Source organism: Hyla sarda, chromosome 6 (genome assembly GCF_029499605.1).
Source record: "Hyla sarda isolate aHylSar1 chromosome 6, aHylSar1.hap1, whole genome shotgun sequence".
NCBI lineage: Eukaryota > Metazoa > Chordata > Amphibia > Anura > Hylidae > Hyla > Hyla sarda.
Genome location: NC_079194.1, coordinates 49,426,543 through 49,452,088, shown reverse-complemented (window position 1 = coordinate 49,452,088; position 25,546 = coordinate 49,426,543). Strand labels below are relative to the sequence as shown.

General features: G+C 42.1%; 1 protein-coding gene across 1 annotated transcript in view; it reads left to right on the top strand.

Moving 5' to 3' along the window:
* The window catches only part of HMCN1 (hemicentin 1), a 443,635-nt gene that overhangs the window by 49,685 nt on the left and 368,404 nt on the right, over positions 1–25,546 (top strand). Inside the window, exons 2-7 of the mRNA XM_056523646.1 lie at positions 492–562; positions 12,275–12,433; positions 15,206–15,328; positions 21,044–21,215; positions 21,876–21,982; positions 23,121–23,241. Coding sequence (XP_056379621.1) covers positions 492–562; positions 12,275–12,433; positions 15,206–15,328; positions 21,044–21,215; positions 21,876–21,982; positions 23,121–23,241 — 753 coding nt within the window. The remainder of the gene's footprint in view (positions 1–491; positions 563–12,274; positions 12,434–15,205; positions 15,329–21,043; positions 21,216–21,875; positions 21,983–23,120; positions 23,242–25,546) is intronic.

Here is a 25,546-nt window from a genome sequence, read left to right as displayed (position 1 = left end):
CCCAGAAAATCTAGAGGGTAGCCAAAGCAACTACGAGAGGCAATGGAAGTAATACATTGTTGCCTGGAGCTTGTGAACCTGTTAGGCTATGTTCACAAGACTGAATTTCTGTGCGGAATTCCGCACAAGAATTCCACACGGACGTTCCGCTGCAGCAGAGTCTCGTTGATTTTAATGGGATTCTGCTGCACTGTTGTCATGGCAGAATTTCTGCGCCAGAAACGCACAAATTCACATTCCATAATCCGCAGAGTCCTCAAGGAAATGTATTGCTGTCTATGAGATGCGCATGTCCGAGCGGTCCTAGGGTTGGCGTGTTCTCCCCTCTCGGTGCAATGTTCGCACAGAGATTTTCCACGGATATTCCACCTTTTGAACATAGCCTAACTATATATAATGTTTTTTTTTTTTTTTTTTTTTTTTTACATTAAACTGCTTTACAATACATGGATTAGTCTATATGCAAATTAATATTAACATTTCTTTTCCAGAAATTGGCCCGGTCACAATCACTACTGATCCAGAAACATTTAAGAATGAACTTAAAGAATTATATGTACAGGTGAGTAACAGTGATACGACATCCTGGTATAAAAGCGTTGGAATCCTCAAGCACTTCTTCTTTTACAAAATTATACAATTTATATATTTTTTCACAATGTTTGAGTTATTTTCTTTAAATAAAATATTAATCCCTTTAAATTTAACCTGTCTCAGAAGAAGCAAAGGTGGCACCACTGTTAAAGGGGTACTCTGGTGGAAAACTTTTTTTTTTTTATTAACTGGTGCCAGAAAGTTAAACAGATTTGTAAATTACTTCTATTAAAAAATCTTAATCCTTCCAGTACTTATTAGCTGCTGAATACTACAGAGGAAATTCTTTTCTTTTTGGAACACAGAGCTCTCTGCTGACATCATGACCACAGTGCTCTCTGCTGACATCTCTGTCCATTTTAAGAACTGTCCAAAGTAGGAGAAAATCCCCATAGCAAACATATGCTGCTCTGGTCAGTTCCTAAATGGACAGAGATATCAGCAGAGAGCACTGTGCTCGTGATTCAGCAGAGAGCACTGTGTTCCAAAAAGAAAATAATTTCCCCTGTAGTATTCAGCAGCTAATAAGTACTGGGAGGATTTAGATTTTTTTAATAGAAGTAATTTACAAATCTGTTTAACTTTCTGGCACCAGTTGATTTAAAAAAAAAAAAATGTTTTCCAACAGAGTACCCCTTTAACCCCTTAAGGACTCAGCTCATTTTGGCCTTAAGGACTCAGACAATTAAATTTTTACGTTTTCATTTTTTCCTCCTCGCCTTCTAAAAATCATAACTCTTTTATATTTTCATCCACAGACTAGTATGAGGGCTTGTTTTTTGCGCGACCAGTTGTCCTTTGTAATGACATCACTCATTATATCATAAAATGTATGGTGCAACCAAAAAACACTATTTTTGTGGGGCAATTAAAACGAAAAACGCAATTTTGCTAATTTTGGAAGGTTTCGTTTTCACGCCGTACAATTTATGGTAAAAATGACGTGTGTTCTTTATTCTGAGGGTCAATACGATTAAAATGATACCCATTATTATATACTTTTATATTATTGTTGCGCTTAAAAAAAATCACAAACTTTTTAACCAAATTAGTACGTTTATAATCCCTTTATTTTGATGACCTCTAACTTTTTTATTTTTCCGTATAAGTGGCGGTATGGGGGCTCATTTTTTGCGCCATGATCTGTACTTTTTTTTGATACCACATTTGCATATAAAAAACTTTTAATTAATTTTTTATAATTTTTTTTTAATAAAATGTATTAAAAAAGTAGAAATTTTGGACTTTTTTTTTTTTCGTTCACGCCGTTCACCGTACGGGATCATTAACATTTTATTTTAATAGTTCGGACATTTACGCACGCGGCGATACCAAATATGTCTATAAAAATTATTTTTTACGCTTTTTGGGGGTAAAATAGGAAAAAACGGACGTTTTACTTTTTTATTGGGGGAGGGGATTTTTCACTTTTTTTTTACTTTTACTTTTACATTTTTTTACATTTTTTTTTACACTTGAATAGTCCCCATAGGGGACTATTCATAGCAATACCATGATTGCTAATACTGATCTGTTCTATGTATAGGACATAGAACAGATCAGTGTTTTCGGTGATCTTCTGCTCTGGTCTGCTCGATCACAGACCAGAGCAGGAGACGCCGGGAGCCGGACGGAGGAAGGAGAGGGGACCTCCGTGCGGCGTTATGAATGATCGGATCCCCGCAGCAGCGCTGCGGGCGATCCGATCATTCATTCAAATCGCGCACTGCCGCAGATGCCGGGATCTGTATTGATCCCGGCACCTGAGGGGTTAATGGCGGACGCCCGCGAGATCGCGGGCGTCGGCCATTGCCGACGGGTCCCTGGCTGCGATCAGCAGCCGGGATCAGCCGCGCATGACACGGGCATCGCTCCGATGCCCGCGGTTATGCACAGGACGTAAATGTACGTCCTGGTGCGTTAAGTACCACCTCACCAGGACGTACATTTACGTCCTGCGTCCTTAAGAGGTTAAAGGGGTACTCCGGTGAAAATCTTTTTTCTTTTAAATCAACTGGTGGCAGAAAGTTAAACATATTTTTAAATTACTTCTATTAAAAAATCTTAATCCTTCCAGTACTTATTAGCTGCTGAATGCTACAGAGGAAATTCCTTTCTTTTTGGAACACTGATGACATCACGAGCACAGTGCTCTCTGCTGACATCTCTGTCCATTTTAGCAACCGTGCATAGCAGATGTATGCTAAGGGCAGCATGGTGGCTCAGTGGTTAGCACTGCTGCCTTGCAGTGCTGGGGACTTGGGTTCAAATCCCACTAAGGACAACAATAAATAAAGTGTTATTATTATTATAATAACATCAGCAGAGAGAACTGTGCTCGTGATGTCATCAGAGAGCATTCCAAAAAGAAAAGAATTTCCTCTGTAGTATTCAGCAGCTAATAAGTACAGGAAGGATTAAGATTTTTTAATAGAAGTAATTTACAAATATGTTTAACTTTCTGCCACCAGTTGATTTAAAAGAAAAAAGGTTTTCACCGGAGTACCCCTTTAAGTATTCTGACCAGGACAGATAATAAAGACTAAATGATCAGCAGAGCAGGACCAGTCCTGGTATAGAGTCCGGAGGTGCTAGGAACAATCAAGGATAACCATCAGCAAATTAGCATAGAAAGATGCTCAACGATAGCCTGTACTCACCGCTAGAATTGCGACTCGGCGCTCCTATATGGAGTAACCGGTGGACCTGGCTTCCAGACGTGCGTGGGGCGATCATCTGAGCGCCCCATGCACGTCTAGAAGCCAGGTCCACCGTTTACTCCATATAGGAGGCTACCATTGAGTATCGATTTATGTTAGCTCTTCAAATTTAATATAAAGGGAATCTGTCATCAGCATCCCCACACTATGCTGTTGGTACAGGGTTATAGTGCGTGTGACGCTGGTTACAATGGTTGTTACCATTTTTTGATTAGTGCCTCCATTCCTCCGTTATTCCTGAAATTGTAGATATGCAAATGAGACTCTTGGTGCGCTCAGGGCGTTCCCTAGCCCGCATCTTCAATGATAACACCTTATTATACATAGTTTTTTCTTTTTACTTCCCTTGTGAGATCTATCTAACGAGCAGAGAGATCTGACATACTGCCTTCTCTCAGTAAAGATGGCGCATGCGCCACTCACCGCTTCCGGGTGTAGCGTGAAAGCAACACCTAGGAGTGGCGCATGAGTGATCATCTCTAGTGAGCAGAGAGATCTCACATACCGTCTGCTCCCAGTGATGATGGCGCATGCGCCACTTACAGCTTCTGGATGTAGCTTGGAAGCTACTCCTGGGAGTGGCGCATGTGCGATCGTCTCTCTCATGAGCAGAGAGATGTCAGATGCTGTCTGCTCTCCGCGATGATCACACATCCACTTGCTGCTTCCGGGTGGAAGCTTAGAAGCTAAATCCAGGAGCAGCGCATGCGTGATCGTCACTGAGATCTCACAAGAAAAGGAAAATAAATATGCATTGAAGATGCAGGCCAGATGTCAAGGTGCACTAAGGCTAGGGAATGCACTAATACCTTCATTTGCATATCTAAAATTCCGGTAATAATGGAGGAATGGAGGCATCAGGAAACGGTAATGACCATACTAGTCAGCGGGTGATGCTGATGAAAGATTCCCTTTAATTGCTTCTTACGAATGTTTATTGGTAAAGGTTTTTATTAACAAACTTATAAGCATTTACATATTGTTTTAAATGGTACAAAAATGTATACTCCCCTTCCCGATCCCCCACCAGTGATGCAAAGATGGAGTCCGGTTTGGCTGCAAGGCACTTTCTGTCTCAACACAAGCCATTGCCTGTATCAGTGTCCCTCCTTAACCATGGATTGTCTGAATGGATAATTCTTTTTGTTGAAACTGAGACCATTAAAGGGTAACTCTCATTAAAACTAATTTTTGCTATTGCACGCCTTAAAAATATTTCTAATATCTTTGTTTTACATTTTTTTTTATTTGTGCTTAAAAAAAAGCTCAAGAGCACATTTTCCCCCATCTTATACACAGACTTTGGACCGAAGTCCAAACACAGAAAGTGCAGCCTGGAGTGCTGGGGGGGGGGGGGGGGGGGGTCCAGCCTCATCCAATCATAGCTCCTCTCACACTTAACTGCCATATGCTGTTGGTTGGACACACCCCCCTCAGCGGTCCAGGCTGCACTTCCTGTGTTTAGACTTTGGTCCTAAGTCTGTGTATAAGATGGGGGAAAATGTGCTCTTGAGCTTTTTTTAAGCACAAATAAAACATAGAAAACTTCATTTTTTAAACAAAGTATATTAGACATATTTTTTATTTACCATAAGGAGTGCAATAGAAAAAATTAGTTTTAATGAGAGTGACCATTTAAGACCAGTCAGCACAGCAGCAGTGGGGCATTGGGGAAGTGAGTACATGATTTATTTTATTTTATTTTTTTTTAGCTCTGCCTTAGCACAGTTTCATATAACCACGTTATACGGGTATTGAGGTTGTAGAAACTTTCTACAGGTCTGGGGATTTTGGGGGATTTTCTTATGGTGGGGGGTTGACCTCCAGGAAATTGAACTGTTAAGACCCTTATACACATTAATAAAAAGCTGAATTCACTGAATTTGGCAGCACAGTCTGACTGTCTAAGGTGTATGGAGGCCTCCTGACATCCCCTGACAGGTGTAGTTCTTTATAGTCTGACCACAGTGCTCTTTGCTGCCAGTTCTGTCCATGTCAGGAACTGTCCAGAGCAGGATAGTTTTGCTATGGGGATTTGTTCCTACTGTGGACAATTCCTGACACGGACAGAGGTGGCAGCAAAGAGCACTGTGGTCAGACTGGAAAGAACTATGCAACTTCCTCTGGAGCATACAGAAGCTGATAAGTGCTGGAAGGATTAAGATTTAAAAGAATAAAAATACAAAAGTAATTTACAAATCTGTATAACTTTCTGGCACCAGTGGATTTAAAAAACATTTTAGGGGAGATTTATGAAAATCTCTGCAGAGTAAAAGTTGTCAATAGCAACCAATCATGTTGCTAGTTTCATTTTTGTAAAAGTCTCTGAAAAATGGAAGAAGCGATCTGATTGGTTGCTATAGGAAACTGGTCAACTTTTCCTATGAACATGTTTTGATAAATCTTCCCCTTTGTTTCCTCTGGAGTACCCAGGGGTCAAGTCCTGGGGAAAAAAAAGTGAGGCAACTCCCCCAAGCTGTCCACTCAAGGGCTGGTCCTGCTAATGGGAACGGCGTTCCTGCTGTGGAAAAAGCACAGGAACTCAGTTCCCACGCGTTCCTGCAGGACTTGAACCCTGGGAGTACATCTTTAAAGGGGTACTCTGCTGCTCAGCGTTTGGAACAAACTGTTCCGAACGCTGGAGCTGGGAGCTTGGTACGTCATAGCCCAGCCCCCTCATGACGTCACGCCCCGTCCCCTCAATGCAAGTCTATGGGAGGGGGCGTGACGGATGTCACGCCCCCTCCCATAGACTTGCATTGAGGGGACGGGGCGTGACATCATGAGGAGGCGGGGCTATGACGTCACAAGCTCCCGACACCGGCTTCAGCGGCACCGGCTTCATTTTCCTAGCTATGTCCCAGACCGTGCAATACAAATCTCCAGAGCTCAATCTGCTTTGCCGTCATTGAGGAGGTAATGATCCCTTTAGAAGCCTTTATGGCACCATGGAGTGTGACTGCTCTTTGGTTAGGCTAAGTGCTCCACTAGTACATTATTTCCGACTCTTTGAAAGCTTTTTCCAGGCATGCCACAGGGCTTCAGAAGTGAGGGACTATGTCATTAGCTGCTATTAACTAAGCCCTTTGTAATGAGTCTGATCCGGTATTATAGCCAAGTAAAGTTATTTTTCTTCACATAACTCCCTAATAACCCCCATTAATCTCAGTAAACACCGGACCCGGTCTGATGTTTTAGAGCAGAGGTGTAATTTTTAGAGCAGAGGCTACAGAAAAGGCTCTGTTTATTGGGCTAAATGTCACAAACCGTTCGCCGGGTTCTGATATTAATCCCTCTAGTCTATAATATACATAGACAAGTTAATTATGGATACCTCCAGCTGAAGTGTCGTTGATGTATGTCCTAGACCTAAAGGCACATTTTGCTTTATAAGATCAATTCCATTTCGAAACTTATGTAGTGACAACCCCATTCTTTCTAATAGGCAGTGTCATTTTAACACACGTATAGTACAAGGGAATAGAGGAAACTTTGTAATAAATCTTATTAAGGGTGCATTCACACCACGTTTTTGCAATACAGTTCCCGTATCAGGCTTTTGGATGAAAAATGGATTCCTTAAAAACTGACTAAACTGTATCAAAACGTGTGTACAAATTTTAACCCATATACGGTTGAAAACCGTATACGGTTTGAAAAATGATGTCCAGTTGCATCCGTTTAAAAAAAAAAAAAGAACGTATACGTTTTAACTTTTCACTCCATTTTGAATAAAGTTTCACTTGTTTGATTGAAATTCCAAGAAAAAAAACTGTGCAAAGTAAAAAAAACGTATGGTGAAAACCGGAGGGAACCATACGCACATACAGTTCTGTACGTTTCCCATTGACTCCCATGTTAAAAAAAAAACGTATACGGTTTAATACAGTTTTTCACCCGGACCAAGAAACGTGGTAAACTACAGTTTTGGGTACGGGTAAAAAAAAACGAGACAACCGTATAAGACGCAAAACGGACTAAACCGGATGATGCGTTTGACATATGGTTTTCAATGTTAAGTCAATGCATATGGTTTTCTATACAGTTCCATACGGTTTTTAACTTGAAACCGTATACGGGAACTGTACAACAAAAACGTGGTGCTCATGCACCCTGACTAGAAAAAAACGTGGTTTCTAATGGCAGGAAATGCTCAACCCCAAATGCAGTTGTGCATTTATACTGGGGGAGCAGATCCTGCCCTTGTAGTCCATTGCTAAGGGCGATCCCCAGCATAAAAATGCATACAATGGGGGATGCCTGCAGCAGATTACAAGTGCCACAATAGAATCCTACACCAGATGAAAGGTGTGGATGTGTAACATATAGAATAATACATAAATTTAGGTGCACTACTGTGGTAGATGTAAACAATTACATTGGCTATCCCTCAAAACTGATGTTAAAATTGAGACATTCGCCAGTATATCCTTATATAAAGGACACACCTGAGCCCGCACACCAATGCCAAGGTTTCTCAAGTGGCACGGAACATAACACTAAACCTACCTGTGCAGTATGGGCAATACCAGGGGCCAGTGGACAATTACAGCAGCATTAGGTCCGACTTGTTGTTCAAATCTTGTACTTGGAGGTGTATGAATTCCAAATTTAATGCGCCTTAATCACTATTATAGGCACAATTTTGGTGCACCTGTGAGGCCGGCAACATACCGGCCTACTTGGGTGGGGCTCATAGCCTTCCTCCCTCCTCCCACTGTATGTGTGCTTAGCCACACTGGAGGTAACAGGTAGCAGTCTGTGAGCCAGACCTTATGCCGCTGTAATTGCCCACTGGCCCCTGGTATTGCCCATATGGCACAGTTAGGTTTAGAGTTAGGTCCCGTGCCACTTGAGAAACCTTGGCGTTGGTGTGCGGGCTCAGGTATGTCCTTCATATAAGGATATACTGGCGAATGTCTCAATTTTAACATCATTTTGAGGGTTAGTCATATGTCACTGTTTACATCTACCACAGTAGTGCACCTAAATTTATGTATTATTTTAATAAATCTTATTAGAAAAAATGCTTCTTTCTCCTGTTATAAAGCAATACAAGTCTATAGAGGGGGGAGGAGGGCGCTCTGCCCACCAGCTCTGGGAGAACTGCAAATTAGAGATGGTATATCAGGTGACTTGAGGGAGCAGACCCCTCCTCCCCCTTATATGGATTTGTATTGCTTGTCTTGCAGACACGGGACAAAGTGGAGCTAAATTTCTGCAGAAAGGGGGGGGGGGGGTTGATGACAGGAGAAAGAAGGATTTTTATCTAATAAGATATATTACAACTTTTCTCATATTAGCTGAAAATACCATATATGCTCTCTGGGTCTGTAGATTGGCGATCAATGTTAAATCACCATGGTCACCCAATATTAGTTAGAGTAGATGGGAAGCAGAAATAAGCACCTAGCAGGTATAATAACCCGCTTATGGATAATACCAGATAAATAGGGGTTAATAGGTAGAGCCTAATTTCCAATGTAGCAATGCAGGACCCATGGTAGGAAGTCCAACCTAAAAAGAAAATAAATAAACAGCACTCAGTATAAAAGAAAAAATGATTGCTTACCAGATCCCAGATGAGGGACATGGGAAGGAAATGTGTCCTCACATAATTCAGATAAAGGGCTGTGTGTCTGCTGCCTAGAATTAGGACCATGCGGAAAAGTAAAGCAGGTCAATAATGACCGCACACAGAAGCACACCGCTGCGATAACAACATATTTAAAAGCGGTACTTACTGAGTAACAACGAGGTGCCAGGAAAGGCTTTGCAATGGCAGAGCGCCCGCATGGTGTCAGGGAGTGCACGCTAAGTAAGCGCGCCATCGTCTATTAAATAGTACAGCGCTTCCGGGTTATGTCACGTGAGCGGCTCCCACGTGATGCCCTAAGTGGGAGCGGCTCAAGTATCGGAGATGACAGCTCCGAAGGATATCAGATAGTGACAAGTGCAGCTGTCTATTAATACAAAGTTAGTATTGAGACTGGTTTATAGGCGGGACTAAGACCGGGAGATATATACACTATATATAACGGCAAGAGAGCAGAATAAAAGAAAAAGAACAGAGGGACAGACATGGTAATAATAATGAATGAAGGAAGATAAATAATAACAGATATAAACCATAATATATGAATGGAGAAACTGAAGTGTAGAACAGCAAGATAAATGGTACCCATAGATAAATGGTACCCATAGGTGACATATGAAGGAGGGGAAGAGATAAAATACAAATATCAAACAGGAGCTGGCCCACAGTATAGTTAAGTAGAACCGCCATTATGTAAAGAGGTTCCAGGTCTAGAAATGGAACACCACATATCGGAGGGACAGACGGATAGAGGTAATACAATACGGTATGGTAACGCAAAACTAAAATATATGTAGCTCGGGCCATTGTGCCAAGGTATCAAAAATGAAAAAATAACATATTATAAGATAAAAAATATGTAAAAATATGAAAAAATTGAAAACATGAATGAGACCCACCCGCCCAGACCTAGCAGGGAAAATGGGAGGGGGACACAATAATTTAATTATTTGGGCTTGCTGCTGCCTTGTGTACTACACTATACTTATTATTTTTGTCACCTGACATTTATGTCCATATAATATATCTAATATTTCTTCACCTCTGCTTTTTATTTATCCCTGATGAAGTTATGAGAGAACAGAAACGCGTTGGACATTTAGCTAGGGGTTTGGTTATATTTTGGTGTGCAGATATCTGGACTTATATGCGATAGATTGGGGAGTTGCATCTTTGTTCTCCTTTGTATTCATTTGGTGATTGGACCACTTTATTAACACTGATTTAATTCTTCAGTATTTTAACAAATTGATTAAAAGTTATATTTGAAGGCACCTACTTATTTTTGTGCAAATTTGGAGTCCGTGGGTTTATGTATTAGTCTACGTATTACTTTTATTCTATGCATGCTTTTGGTTATCACCATGGTCACCCTCCACCAATGAGAACGTCGGAGTGACTATGGGCAGTACTAGGCACTTACCAGGTGCTTACCGTGACCCATTGGTTGCATTCATTGTTTGGGTTCCCGTACGTCAGACACAGATCAAGCTTTGGTTGGCTACCCTAAAGTACCCTCTAAAGGCAACCTGGCAACAGATTCAGGCCACAATGGACAGCATGAAATACCAATATGGAACTATGTTTTAATCTAAAGCCATGCAGCTTTTTTAGAGAAAACATTAAGAAGAGCCGGGAATGGAGAAAGATATAAAACAAGCCAGTCAAGGTGAAGCCAGTTACAAGTTTCCCTGCAGGCACTTTTCTCGTTGCCTAACTTTGCAACATTTCAGAGTAAAAATTGTTGTTTGTGATAAGGAGGCCTGCAGGTATTTCATGCCACCTGTGGTTAAAGTGGACATCCAGCGTTGGTCTCACACCCGTTCTGCACATATTGGTGCAAAGAGGTGCAGCTCATGCTGGGAGGTACAGTTGACGAGTTTTGGTGATCCCTTTTCTGACAAATGGGACTTGAAGACAGAACTTGATGGGTGTTGTTTGGTTGCCTTATCTGTGTTTCTCTGCACCGACATGGGCAGAATGGACTGGAGACCAACAATGGATTTTCACTTTAAGCCAGCATGGATCTGCTAACAGGTTCCCTTTAAGGCCACTTTCACATAACATTACTTTGTTTAGTATTTTGCATCTATATTGGTCAACCCAAACAAGGAGTGAAACCTATTTAGAATAAAAAATAGAATTGCACCTTACAAGTTCTCATGCAAAATACTGGACTAAGTTCTTCTATGTGAGGCCTAAATGTAATAGTTAACTTAGAAAACAAACCGTAGCAATAAACATAGACCCAAAATCAGACCCCCCTAAACAATTGAAAATCCAAGACTTGACCTGCTAAAAAAATGTAGACCCCAGATTTTCTTAAAAGGGAACTTCGGTGGAAACAAGTAGAAAACAAATGTTTTCAAATCAAGTGGTGCCAGAAAGTTAAACATATTTGGAAATTACTTCTATTAAAAATTAAAAATCTTAATACTTACAGTACTTATTAGCTGCTGTATAAAACAGAGAAATTTGTAAATTTCTTTTCTGCCTGACAACAGTGCTCTCTGCTGACACCCCTGTCCATGTCAGGAACTGTCCAGTTTAGAAGCATATCCCCATAGAAAACCTCTCCTGCTCTGGACAGTTCCTGACACGGACAGAGGTGTCAGTAGAGAGCACAGTGGTCAGACAGAAAAAAACTTCACAAATTTCTCTGTAGTATACAGCAGCTCATAAGTACTGAAAGGGTTAAGATTTTTAAATAGAAGTAATTTACAAATCTGTTTCAGTTTTTTGCACCAGTTGATTTGAAAAAAAAATTTTCTCACCGGAGTTCCGCTTTAACTATTACAGACTCTTAGAGGTGGAACTTGTAGCTTCTGGGCCCCAATGCAAAATCTGCAATAGGGCTCCATTTCTACCATGTGCCATTTAGAATACTGATCTCTTATGGGGCAGATGTGCCTTGGGGCCCACCTAGGAACCAGAAACTCAGTGCGACTGCTACCCCTGCACCCCCTATAGTTACACCCCGGCAGACCCCAAACCAGACTCATCTCTCCTCAGTCCTGTAGTTATCTTCATCATCATGAAGACATTGCATGGAGCATTCCCTGGGAGTGGATGGCAGGAGGAAGGGAAGGTGAATATCATGTCAAAGAACTGGACAACAGGAAGATGTGTCTGCTCTTCTCCAATGATTTCTCTGCACATCAAATTTCCTAAAATGTTTTAACATCCGCAAAACATTTGCATAGCTTGTAATGGTTGATTGTCCCCCTAAATATATTAGAAATCATTATTGGTAATATAGGCCACATATCAGGCCACTCTATAATATGTCCAATATAGTCATCCATCGGTTTCTGCTGTAATATGAACCATTATTCTGCTGTTCTTTTTTTTGTCCACCATGCAGGGTGGTGGTGACTGCCCAGAGATGAGTATTGGAGCTATTAAAATTGCCCTGGAGATATCTCTACCTGAATCTTTCATCTATGTATTTACTGATGCAAGATCGAAGGATTACCAGCTCGCCAATGACGTCCTACAACTGATACAACAGAAGCAGTCACAAGTGAGTATACAGACAAACCTAAGTGTAAATGTACAGAATAGCCATAAAGTAAACAAAATGTTCACACAGATATGTTCAGAGTTTTTTTTTATATGGGTCGAGGATCAGGACGAGCCTTGTTGCCAGTGTGGTGAGGATGTGATGAGGGCAGATGTTATTACCCTAGGGGCAGATGGCATTAACCCCTTGTATTCATGACCCCAGGGCGTGGTTTAACCTCTTCACCACTCGAAGGTGTACCGCTGGATCCTGGGCTAGGCAAATAATGACTCTGACGCCAAGTTACGGAACAACGACAGCTTTACTGAGGTAGACAGGTTAACAGTTTAGCTAGGCCTACGGAGGTGACCAGTGACTTTAGAGACCTTAGGGCTCGCTGGGACTTGTAGTGGACTTGGATAATTTGATGCAGGGCCACGCTGACTTTACACAGATTAATCTTGACTGACTTGACTGGGACTGACTAGACAGACTTCAACCCGTTTGTAGCTTATCAGGTTTTGATGTTCACCTGTGGAGTAGTGGACATTTGGATGTGTGGCTGCGTGGTAGGCTTCAGGCCTCCTCAGGACACTAGACACTCTCTCTGGACTTGACCCCATTGTACTCAGCAAAGACTTGGACTAAGAGACTGAACTAGCTCCTCCCAGGGTTTATATGGGGGAGACCCTGGAGGGTTCCCATAGGTCACCCTATAGGTCACATGGTCATTGGTACCTCCCTTGGTTACAACACATGACAACAGTATTTAAAGGTATATGACAAGTTATATACACATTACATTGAATAACATAGGCACTTAGTACTATTTATGGAACATAGGTAAAGGGGGGGGGGCAGGGGTCACTGAATGGAGTCTGTCTGACAGAGCAGCAAGGGTACAACTTCTCTACTGGGCCACCACAAACTCCCCCTCTTAAGGAGTGTGGATGAACATGATAGCAACAAACAGTTCCTTGGGCGTGTCACAAATGTCCTTCACAGGGCTGGTGAACAGATGAACTGGGGAAAGAGTCCATTGGGCAATGCACTTAACGTCCATACATACTCCATGTTGTGAGGGTATTAAGAACTGGGAAAAAGAAGATGAGAACATATGGAACTTTTTGGACTTATAACTGCTTGATGGAGAATAAGGATGAATTCAGATCGGGCTGCCGGAGGCTTTCTAAACAAATGCCTTTGCTAATGGGGCCCTTCGGCTAAAGCTACTTCTCCCCATAACATTATACAAGTAAATACACATTTTCTAACAACATATGACAATATTACCTATATACACGGTAGATGTCACTGTACGTGTTACTTACACCTCCAGGAGAACTCTCTGGCCACAAGAGCACCCTGTACACAATGGACAGGAAAATATTTATACATTAGACATTAAATGACTATTATGGACTGAATACTTAGACTTGTTAGCTACAGTCCTAACTTAATATATGACATTTGACTATTTAGATACATAAATGCTATGTACATCACTAACTATCTGTACATGAAATGACATTAGAAGTAATTATGCTATACTAACTAGGCATTTGTATACTATGGACAAATAACTTTTATACAAGGGTATTGTTACTCCCTATATCTTGCAGGTAACTGTCCCTGGCAGTGAGGTAAGTGGTTACGCCTCTTCTGACATAGTCAGGATACCTCCTAAACAATTGCCATGGGTACAAAAGACATTAAACACTTTAGACATTTGGTATAAACTTTATATACACTTTATTACAATGTCGTTCAAATAGGAACAAGGAATGGAATGTCCAGCGCAGATGATCGTGCAAAGATGAAATTCTTTATTGATAAAAAATCCATAACAGGGATGAAGGTAACGTGTTTCAGGTGCGTTAGCACCCTTAGTCGTACAAGTCGTATAAATGTACGACTAAGGGTGCTAACACACCTGAAACGCGTTACCTTCACCCCTGTTATGGCTTTTTATCAATAAAGAATTTCATCTTTGCACGATCATCTGCTCTGGACATTCCATTCCTTGTTCCTATTGAAGTGGTGCGGCCTTGCACAGTCCGTGCGCTCTGGGGCCATTGAGGGTGAGCTGAAAATCCTGTTCATTGCTTGAATGTCATTCAAATGATAACCAATGATAACCAAAGTTGCATTCACTTGTGCAAAAAGAATAAATAATATATTACTCTGTAGCAGGGCACATGAACTTACGCAGAATGGTTGCAAAGAGTTCTTGGTGAGTCCACCAGGCACTTTCCTTGAACGGTGCAGGAACCTGGAAAACAACAATGATGCTTCCACAAAAACAACGTTAGTCTCTCAACTTGGGAATTTTCCATCCCAGCCTCGTCTATCAGACTGCTTCCTAGGCTGGAACATGTAATGGGACCACGGGACTGTGCCCTCTTCAAAAGACTAACCCGTGTGTTACAATTCACTCTAGACAGGGTAGACTCGGTTATGGTGGGACTAATGGTAACCACCATTTGAACAGTGGCAGCTTGCGCCACTGGGGGAACAGATGTTGGTGCCTGTTGGGCTGGACAAACTATGTGCTTGGCTCGTTTTCTGATCTCCTTTATTAACCAAATGGCACAATACTTTTTGTGCTCTGTTGGCTAGGCGGAGAGAAGACCTCCCCATACTATGATGCCCTTACATAGGACGGCACAGTCTGATGACATATCCTCTTTACAACATATATCTTTCCCCTTTGGTGCAAGTTTATAAGGTCACACTGAATATTCATGCCATTTATAACATTACACATTCACCATTATTATTGTATTCGTCCAGGTTGTGTTTGTGTTGACGGGAGACTGTGATGACAGAAGCCATGTGGGTTACAAGGTATATGAAGAAATTGCTTCTACAAGCTCTGGCCAAGTATTTCACCTGGATAAGAAGCAGGTCAATGAGGTAAGTTGACCACCAATTTTAATGAGTACTCCGGTAGAATTATTATTTTTTTTTTTTCCAAATCAACTGGTGCCAGAAAGTTAAACAGATTTGTAAATTACATCTATTTAAAAATCTTAATCCTTCCCGTACTTATCAGCTGTATGCTCCAGAGGAAGTTGTGAAGTTCTTTCCAGTCTGACCAAAGTGCTTTCTGCTGCCACCTCTGTCTGTGTCAGGAACTGTCCAGAGTATAAACAAACCTCTCCTGCTCTGGAAAGTTCCTGACACGGACAGAGGTGGCAACAGAAAGCACTTTGGTCAGACTGGAAAGAACTTCACAACTTCCTGTGGAGCATACAGCAGCTGATAAGTACTGGAAGGATTTAATTTGTTAAATAGAAGTAATTTACAAATCTTTTTAAACTTCTGGCACCAGTTGATTTAAATATTTTTTTAAAACCACTGGTATCAAACTGTGGCCCTCCAGATGTTGCAAAACTTCAACTCCCAGCATGCCCGGACGGCCAAGCATGCTGGGAGTTGAAGTTTTGCAACATCTGGAGAGCCACAGTTTGATACCACTGGTTTAAGATTTTATTCTGTTCCTGCATTATACTGTAGATACATTCATCTGACAGTCACAGTTTTTTTTACACATATTTTTTTTTGTTTTTGATTTTTTTTAGGAGACTTTCATGATCCCCCCCATCCCCCATTTGCTTTTATATAGGATAATAAAGTCATTTATTTTATATATATATCATTGTGTTCTGTTTTTTGAGTACCACGATCTGCTCTCAGCCATGCAACAGGAATTTATTTTTAGACTTACGCTATATCTTATCCAGTACCGGAGATCACAACTAGAGACACTGGAATAAATATTTCCATAATAAATAAGAGAAAACCATATGGTTCATAATCCAAACAAGTGTCAGCGCTAACAGTGTAAATATTGATAAGGAAAAATAGCGAAATCTATGGAATGTCTGAAGCCTTGTTTAGGAAAGAAATGTTCAGTGGAATGTTCGGACTGTTTATGACAATGATGACAAACTCTCCTAAATCAAGTGACTACAAAAATGCTAAACAGTATTCCAACGACTGACTGCTAGAGGTCACAGGTCAGGGGAGAGAAGTGCACAACACATATTTTCTCTAAATATTGAAAATGCAAACATTCCTGGTTGTCTTGTCTAGTTCTCTCATGGATCTGGACTGACATGTCTTAAAGGGGTTATCCAGGAAAAAACTTTTTTTTTATACATCAACTGGCTCCAGAAAGTTAAACAGATTTGTAAATTGCTTCCATTAAAAAATCTTAATCCTTTCAGTACGTATGAGCTTCTGAAGTTAAGGTTTTTCTTTTCTGTCTAAGTGCTCTCTGATGACACGTGTCTCGGGAACCGCCCAGTTTAGAAGCAAATCCCCATAGCAAACCTCTTCTAAACTGGGTAGTTCCCGAGACACGTGTCATCAGAGAGCACCTAGACAGAAAAGAACAACCTTAATTTCAGAAGCTCATAAGTACTGAAAGGATTAAGATTTTTTTAATAGAAGTAATTTACAAATCTGTTTAACTTTCTGAAGCCAGTTGATATATATATATATATATATATATATATATATATATATATATTTAAAAAAAAAAGTTTTTTCCTGGATAACCCCTTTAAAAATCTTAATCCTTCCAGTAATTATCAACTGCTGTATGCTCCACAGGAAGTTGTGTAGTTCTTTCCAGTCTGACCACATTGCTCTCTGAAACAAAAGACAGACAGCGCTCCATAGTGTGATACCGTTGTTGCACAAAAGGTAACTCAGGTGGATAACACGCTTACCGCAATGGGTTACACTCAACCAAGTGCAACAATGGATCAAGGCGTAGAATAATAGAGATGAGGTGTCAGCAGCCACTCCACGTCTCGTCAGGTACAAATATGACAAAAACAGAACTCTAAGGTGTGGACGGGATACAAAGGCGCTCGACAGCCAGGTAGTAGGACCAAACGTTTATTCACCCATAATGCAACGCGTGAAACGCGTTGCATTATGGGTGGATAAACGTTTGGTCCTACTACCTGGCTGTCGTGCACCTTTGTATTCCGTCCACACCTTAGAGTTCTGTTTTTGTCATATTTGCACAGTGCTCTCTGCTGACACTTCTGTCCGTGTCAGGAACTGTCCAGAGCAGGAGAGGTTTGCTATGGTGATTTGTTCCTACTCTGGACTATTCCTGACACGGACAGAGATGTCAGCAGAGAGCACTGTGGTCAAACAGAAAAGAACAACTCCACTTCCTCTTTAGTATACAGCAGCTGATAAGTACTGGAAGGGTTAAGATTTTTATATAGAAGTAATTTACAAATCTGTTTAACTTTCTTTAAGGGTGAATTTGTCATCAGAAAATGTCTTATGTTTCAAGCAAGTTTATAAAAATCTACCATGACTTGTCACACAGACATATTAAAACGTTGGATCAGTTGGGGTCTCAGTGCTGGTGAATGAGCAGGGAGAAGCGCTCAGTAGCACACTTCACTCCCCAGCTTGCAGCGATCTCCTTCTGTCTTCTCTAGGTGATCCCATTATAAGTATAGGGAGATGGATGGTCACAATCACAAATCAGGAAACAAAGCCGAGCTACTTGAATTTTTGTGCCAGGAGTGGCACAAAGACACCCAACAGCAATGTGACAGACTGGTGGAGAGCGTGCCAAGATGCATGAAAATCGGGGTTATCCCACCACATATTAATCTCTGAACTCTTAAAGGGGTACTCCGCCCCTGGCATCTTATCCCCTATCCAAAGGATAGGGGATAAGATGTTAGATCGCCGCGGTCCCGCTGCTGGGGACCCCGGGGATCGCCGCTGCGGCACCCCGCCATCATTACTGCACAGAGCGAGTTCGCTCTGTGCGTAATGACGGGCGATACAGGGGCCAGAGCAGCGTGACGTCATGGCTCTGCCCCTCATGACATCACGGCCCGTCCCCTTAATGCAAGTCTATGGCAGGGGGCGGACCGTGACGTCACGAGGGGCGGAGCCGTGACGTAACGATGCTCCGACCCCTGTATTGCCCGTCATTACGTGCAGAGCCCTCTCGCTCTGTGCAGTAATGATAGCGGGGTGCTGCAGCAGCGATCCCCAGGGTCCCCAGCAATGGGACCCCGGTGATCTGACATCTTATCCCCTATCCTTTGGATAGGGGATAAGATGTCTAGGGGCGGAGTACCCCTTTAAAGTTAAAAAGTTAGCATTTTGTTGTTGCCAAATAAATATGAATTTGTTTTATTCTATTATTCGGGTTTGAAAACAATGCATCTTTGTTTTTGGTTTATTTTGATTAGTCTGTGTTTTCTACAAATAAATCCTCTAAATGACAATGTTTTTATTTGGAATTTGTGAGTAATGTTATCAGTAGTTTAGAGAATAAAATAAAACTCATAATTTGACTCAAACACAAAACCTTTGAATAGAAAAAACAGAGAAACTGATAATTTAGCAGTTGGTCTCTTATACTGTCTACCGTATATACTCGAGTATAAGCCGAGTTTTTCAGCACGATTTTTCGTGCCGAAAACGCCCCCCTCGGCTTATACTCGAGTTAACTCTCCGCCTGTCAATCCCTTCCTTCGTCATCATCCAGACCCCCCTTTAGTTTTCTACTCACTTCCCCTCGGTAGGAAGGAAGGGTGATCTGGTCCATCTATGCTACAGGGACCGTCCGGTGGGGAGGGCTAGTCGCTCTGGGCTGTCCATTTTCACCGGGGGGACCTCTTCTTCACTCCGGGCCAGCCCCGGACTAGTGACGTTGCCTTGACGACAACGCACAGGGACCTCCGTGCGCAGCAGACGTACCTGCGCCTGAACGTCCCTGTGCATCATCGTCAAGGCAACATCACTAGTCCGGGGCCGGCCCGGAGCGGAGAAGAGGGCCTCCCGGTGAAAATGGACAGCCCAGAGCGACTAACCCTCCCCACCGGACGGTCCCTGCAGCATAGATGGCCCGGACCAGCTCACCCTTCCTTCCCACCGAGGGGAGGTGAGTAGAAAACTAAAGGGGGGGGTCTGAATGATGACGAAGGCCGCAGTGGTCGATGGCTGTCCGGGCATGCTGGGAGTTGTAGTTTTGCAACATCTGGAGGTCCGCAGGTTGAAGTCCACTGATGAAGGGATTGACAGGCGGTGATGATGAAGGGGGGGGGGGAATGATGACGGGGGTGATGATGACGGGGGTCTGGATGAAGACATGGGGGGATGATGACAGGGTGATGATGACGGGGTGATAATGACAGGGTGATGATGAGGGGGTGTTAATGACGGGGGTCTGGATAATGACAGGGGGGATGATGACATGGGGGGATGATGACAGGCGGTGATGATGGGGGTGTTAATGACGGGGGTCTGGATGATGACAGGGGAGATGATGTATTTCCCACCCTAGGCTTAAAGTCGAGTCAATAACTTTTCCTGGGTTTTTGGGGTGAAATTAGGGGACTCGGCTTATATTCGGGTCGGCTTATACTCGAGTATATACGGTATATGCTGCATATACCACAGGATGACACTATTCACAACAGGGGATGGTCACAGCTCCCCTCTCCCCCTCCCTGCACAGTGAACTCTGCTCTGATGTAAAAATATATCACATAAAAAGTTTTCACTTTTCTTTTAAAGGGGTTGTCAGGCATTTCCTTTTTTTGTTTAAAATGTCCAGACTGTGAAAAAATATTGATGTTTAGAGTGCTCAGAAAGGAGCATGTGACTGCAATATTAGTGCCGTATCTTATAGGGAAATAGGGCATTGTCATTTGGTCAAGGAGACCCATTAGGCAGTAAACAAATTAGCAAGTGGCATTGAATAAAGCATATTTTTTTGATACAGGATTATCCCTTAAAGGGGTACTCTGGTAGAAAACATTTATTTATTTATTTCAAATAAACTGGTGGCAGAAAGTTAAATAATTAGTAAATGACTTCTATAAAAATCTTAATTCTTCCAGTACTTATCAGCTGCTGTATGAGTTGAGTTGTTCTTGAGTTGTTCTTTTCTCTCTGACCACAGTGCTCTCTGCTGACACCTCTGTCCATGTCAGGAACTGTCCAGAGTAGTAGAGGTTTGCTATGAGGATTTGATCCAACTCTGGACAGTTCCTGACATGGACAGAGGTGTCAGCAGAGAGCACTGTGGTCATTCAGAAAAGAACAACTCAACCTGTGGAGTATACAGCAGCTGATAAGTGCTAGAAGGATTCAGATTTTTTAATAGAAGTAATTTACAAATCTGTATAACTTTCTGGAGCCAGTTGATATGAAAAAAAATATGTTCTGCCAGAGTACCCCTTTAAATAGTATTATTATTAGCACAGGTGTTATCTTTGGGCAGTTCTTAGTAGGACCCCTTAACAATGAGCTGAGCTCAGACAGTCCCACTGCTAAGAACTCCCGGTGTAAGTTGAGGTAGAAACTGTTTCCCTACAGCGCCACCTCAGGCGAAATTAAGTATTACGCAAATATCATTGAAATTAATAGGCTGTCTATGGAATACACAATTATGCTGGGTCCTGTACAGCGTTATGGTTGTTTACATGGCTGAGGAGACCCCTGACAAGGCTTTGATGTCCTCATTAACCAGAAGTATTAATCTTATTAGCAGTAATAACACTTTAGTAAACTACATATTTTTGTTGTTTGATGTAACATTTGATGCTAATACTAAATGTCTTCATTCAGGTCTTAAAGTGGGTAGAGGAAGCCGTTCAAGCCTCAAAGGTTCATCTTGTGTCCACCGACCACTTGAGTGGTGCACTACTTACCTGGGAGATTCCATTTGATCCAAGTCTTAGGGAAGTGACTGTGTCGCTGAGTGGACCTTCTCCAGATATTGAACTCTATGATCCACTTGGTAAGGTTCTACATGAGGATGAATTCTTTACACTTTGATGCTCTACTAAATATTTACGGGGGAAATATTTTTGTAAAGGGAACCCGTCACATTGAAAATGTAGTCCACTCTGCAGGCCTCATGTTATAGAGCAGACTGATGTATAGTTTTGTTAAAGTAGTTCCGGTTTAAAGGGGTACTCCGGCCCTAAGACATCTTATCCCCTCTTCAAAGGATAGGGGATAAGATGTCTGACCGCGGGGGCTTCCGCCACTGGTGACCCCCGCAATCTTGCATTTGGCACCCACCTCTATGAGCTGCATGTTGCCAGCTCACAAACTGCCGGGTGCCGACCATGGGGCCGGAGTATTGTGACATCACGACCCCGCCCCCGTGTGACGTCACCCCCCCCCGCTAGGGAAAGTCTATGGGAGGGGGCGTGTTTTGTGCTAAAGTGAGAAAATACAATCTACAGTTACTATAAGCAGATCTTGAATTAAGCTCAAATTTGCAGTGTTTTATAACTATACAAAAATAAATGTATTGAAAAGTCCCGGTAAACCTGCTCACTGTTCAATACTGGCGAATGCTCAGACATGGCCGGCACCATCACTTACACTTACTGATAACTTACTCCCAATGTATTTCCCATTGAATATCTTCATTTGTTTCTAATTTCAGGGAAGCAGATAAAACCAGAATCAGGTCTGAATGAATTATTAAATATATTCAATTCTGCCAAAGTGTTAAATGTCAAAGAACCGGTGCCGGGTACTTGGAATATAAAGGTAAATAATGTGTTATTATGCTGTGATTTGTATGATAACTGTATTATTAAAAACTACAAACACAAGTCTAAGGAAGGACGCTGAAGTGTGTCCTTGGATCCACCATTTTTTTAAATTAGCTGGTGCCAGAAAGTTAAACAGATTCGTAAATTACTTCTATTTAAAAATCTTAATCCTTTCAGTACTTATCAGCTGCTGTATACTACACAGGAAGTTGTGCAGTGCTCTCTGCTGACACCTCTGTCCATGTCAGGAACTGTCCAGAGTAGCATAGGTTTTCTATGGGAATTTGCTCCTGCTCTGGACAGTTCCTGAGATGGACAGAGGTGTCAGCAGGGAGCACTGTGGTCAGACAGAAAAGAACTTAAAAAAGAAAAGAACTTCCTCTGTAGTATACAACAGCTGATAAGTACAGGAAGGATTAATATTTTTGAATAGAAGTAATTTACAAATCTGTTTAACTTTCTGGCACCAGTTGATTTAAAAAAAAAAACGTTTTTCCCCTGAAGTACCCCTTTAATGGCCAAGGTAAAGAAATGTAGCTTGCCCACACACGCTAAAGAAGTGTTCCACTATCCTTGTTGAGGATTGCTTTGATTCAATCTTTGCGGATTAAAAAAAAAAAAAATTTCTCCAAAAAGAGTTTTCACGGGGGGCCATCGAGTCTATCATATATCTGCAGGATTGTCTTTCAAGCTGCTGCCGAGACCAGGTGCAAGAGCTTTTTGGTGCCTTTGTCACACCCTTAGGTTTATAGAGCTACTCCGCTGCTAGACATCTTATCCCCTATCCAAAGCATAGGGCGATTTCCTCCTTGGAGCCGGAGGCAGTGATCGTGACATCATGGCCACGCCCCCTCGTGACGTCACATCACACCCCCTCCATTCATGTCTATGGGAGGGGGCGTGTCGGACGACACGCCCCCTCCCATAGACTTGACTGGATGGGGTGTGGCGTGATGTCATGACACAACAGGTGACATCACGATCACGGCCTCCGGCTCAGAGCGTTCTGAATAAAATGTTCAGAACGCTGGAGCACTGGAGTGCCCCTTTAAGTGTCCACCCAGCCAAACAGTCCACACTGTATTTTATTTAGATATCATAAATTACAACATATCTTTGTGACTGTATTTCAGACATCAAGTAATGGACGCCATTCGGTGAGAATCACTGGAGTTAGTACGATAGATTTCAGAGCGGGATTTTCTAACAAGCCCACCTTAGATTTCAGTAGAACATCCAGCAGACCCATACAAGGTGAGCGCTTCTGTTCAAGATTTCTAAAGAATGAACCATCTAGATCTTATTTCGGTGTCAGCATTTTGTGCAACTAAGGCTAGGTTCACACTGCAGAATTTCTGCCAGAGATCGAGCAGGCAGCGCTAGGACCATGCAGACTGCATTGCTGCCCCCATAGACTGCAATGCATTTCTGGGTGGATCTTTTGGGAGATCTGCTCAGAAATGCATTGCCATCTATGGGGATGGCAATGTAGTCCGCTAGGTCCTAGTGCCGTCGGCTCGATCTCCAGCAGAAATTCTGCCCAGAAATTCCACAGTTTGAACCTAGCCTAAGTATTGTAGGTCATTGCAGTCTCACAAATTATTTAAACAACATGGGGAGAAATGATCAATGCCTAAAAGCGTACTCCAGAGGAAATTATTATTATTTTTTTAAATCAACTAGCGCCAGAAAGTTATACAGATTTGTAAATTACTTATATTAAAATGTTTTAATCCTTCCAGTACTTATCAGCTGCTGTATGCTTCAGAGGAAGTTGTGCAGTTCTTTTCAGTCTGACCACAGTGCTCTCTGCTGACACCTTTGTCCGTGTCAGGAACTGTCCAGAGCTGGAGAGGTTTGCTATGGGGATTACCTCCTACTCTGGACAGTTCCTGACATAGACAGAAATGTCAGCAGGGAACAGTGTGGTCAGACAGAAAAGAACTACACAACTTCCTCTGGAGCATACAGCAGCAGCTTAGTACTGGAAGGATTAAGATTTTTAAATGTATGTAATTTGCATATCTGTATAATTTTCTGGCATACATCGGAGTACCCCCTTAACAACAGAAAACTGGCAAGAAAAAGTTGCAAGTTTTTGCGTAGCACCTCTTATTTGCTGTGCCCGACATAAGAGAGGACGGGTGTAAATTATAATCCTCAACTTCTGGCTAAAAGATTGCAAACCACCCACAATTACCCCCTTTAAAAAATAAATAAATAAAATAAAAACATTACTTTTATTAGATACAAAATGGCTGCCCCACTTAATAGCGCCACCGCACTGTATTTGCTCGCTACTTTAATTGCCCTAGTTGCTGCAGACTACTAATATGACTAGTACCTATATGAATGCTTGTTTGAAAAGAAAACGGAAGCCCTGTCTACATGTTTCACTTCACCAGGAGCGTCAGCAGCAACTAGGCTAGTGTTTTCCAAACAGTGTGTCCCCAGCTGTTGCAAGACTACAAATCCCAGCATGCCCGGACAGCCTTTGGCTCTCAGCTACCTCTATGTCCTCCTGGAATCCTGGGTATAAGTCAGTATACAGGATAAAAAAGAAAAAAACGGGATCACAATTTCCAAAGTTGGACTGAGTTTTTTGGCACTCTCCTGGTACTCTTGGATCTGAAAATAGTTTAAAGCGTACCTGTCTTATGTCAGAAAAAAATAATGCTCCTATATGTTACTCACTAGGCAGGACCGGTTTTAGGCTTAGCGTGGCCCTAGGCAAAATCAAAAGTGGGGCCCCAAAAGTCGTAATAGTGCACTAACCAGATTTGAAAATTTTTGGTCACTTCAAATACTATAAAAAAAAATCTAAAAAGCAATTGAAAATTCCCATCAAAATAAAAATGGTACCGATAAAAACTACAAATCACAGCGCAAAAAATGACCTCATGCATCCCCATATACAGAAAAATATGAGTTATAGGGATCAGAATAGTACAATATTATTGTATAGTCCCCCCACATTAGGTAAAGAGTACAGTTCCCCCACATTAGGTGCAGTATAGTTCTCCCCACATTAGGTGCAGTATAGTTCTCCCCACATTAGGTGCAGTATACAGTAGTTTCCCCACATTAGGTGCAGTATACAGTAGTTTCCCCACATTAGGTGCAGTATACAATAGTCCCCCACATTAGGGACAGTATAGTTCTCCACATTAGGGGCAGTATACAGTAGTCCCCCACATTAGGGGCAGTATAGTTCCCCATATTGGGGGCAGTATAGTTCTCCACATCAGGTGCAGTATAGTTCTCCACATTAGGTGCAGTATACAGTAGTCCCCCACATTAGGTGCAGTATAGTTCCCCACATTAGGTGCAGTATAGTTCCCCCACATTAGGTGCAGTATAGTTCCCCACATTAGGTGCAGTATAGTTCCCCACATTAGGTGCAGTATAGTTCCCCACATTAGGTGCAGTATAGTTTCCCCACTTTAGGTGCAGTATAGTTCCCCACATTAGGTGCAGTATAGTTTCCCCACATTAGGTGCAGTATACAGTAGTCCCCCACATTAGGGGCAGTATTGCCCCTCACATTAGGTGCAGTATA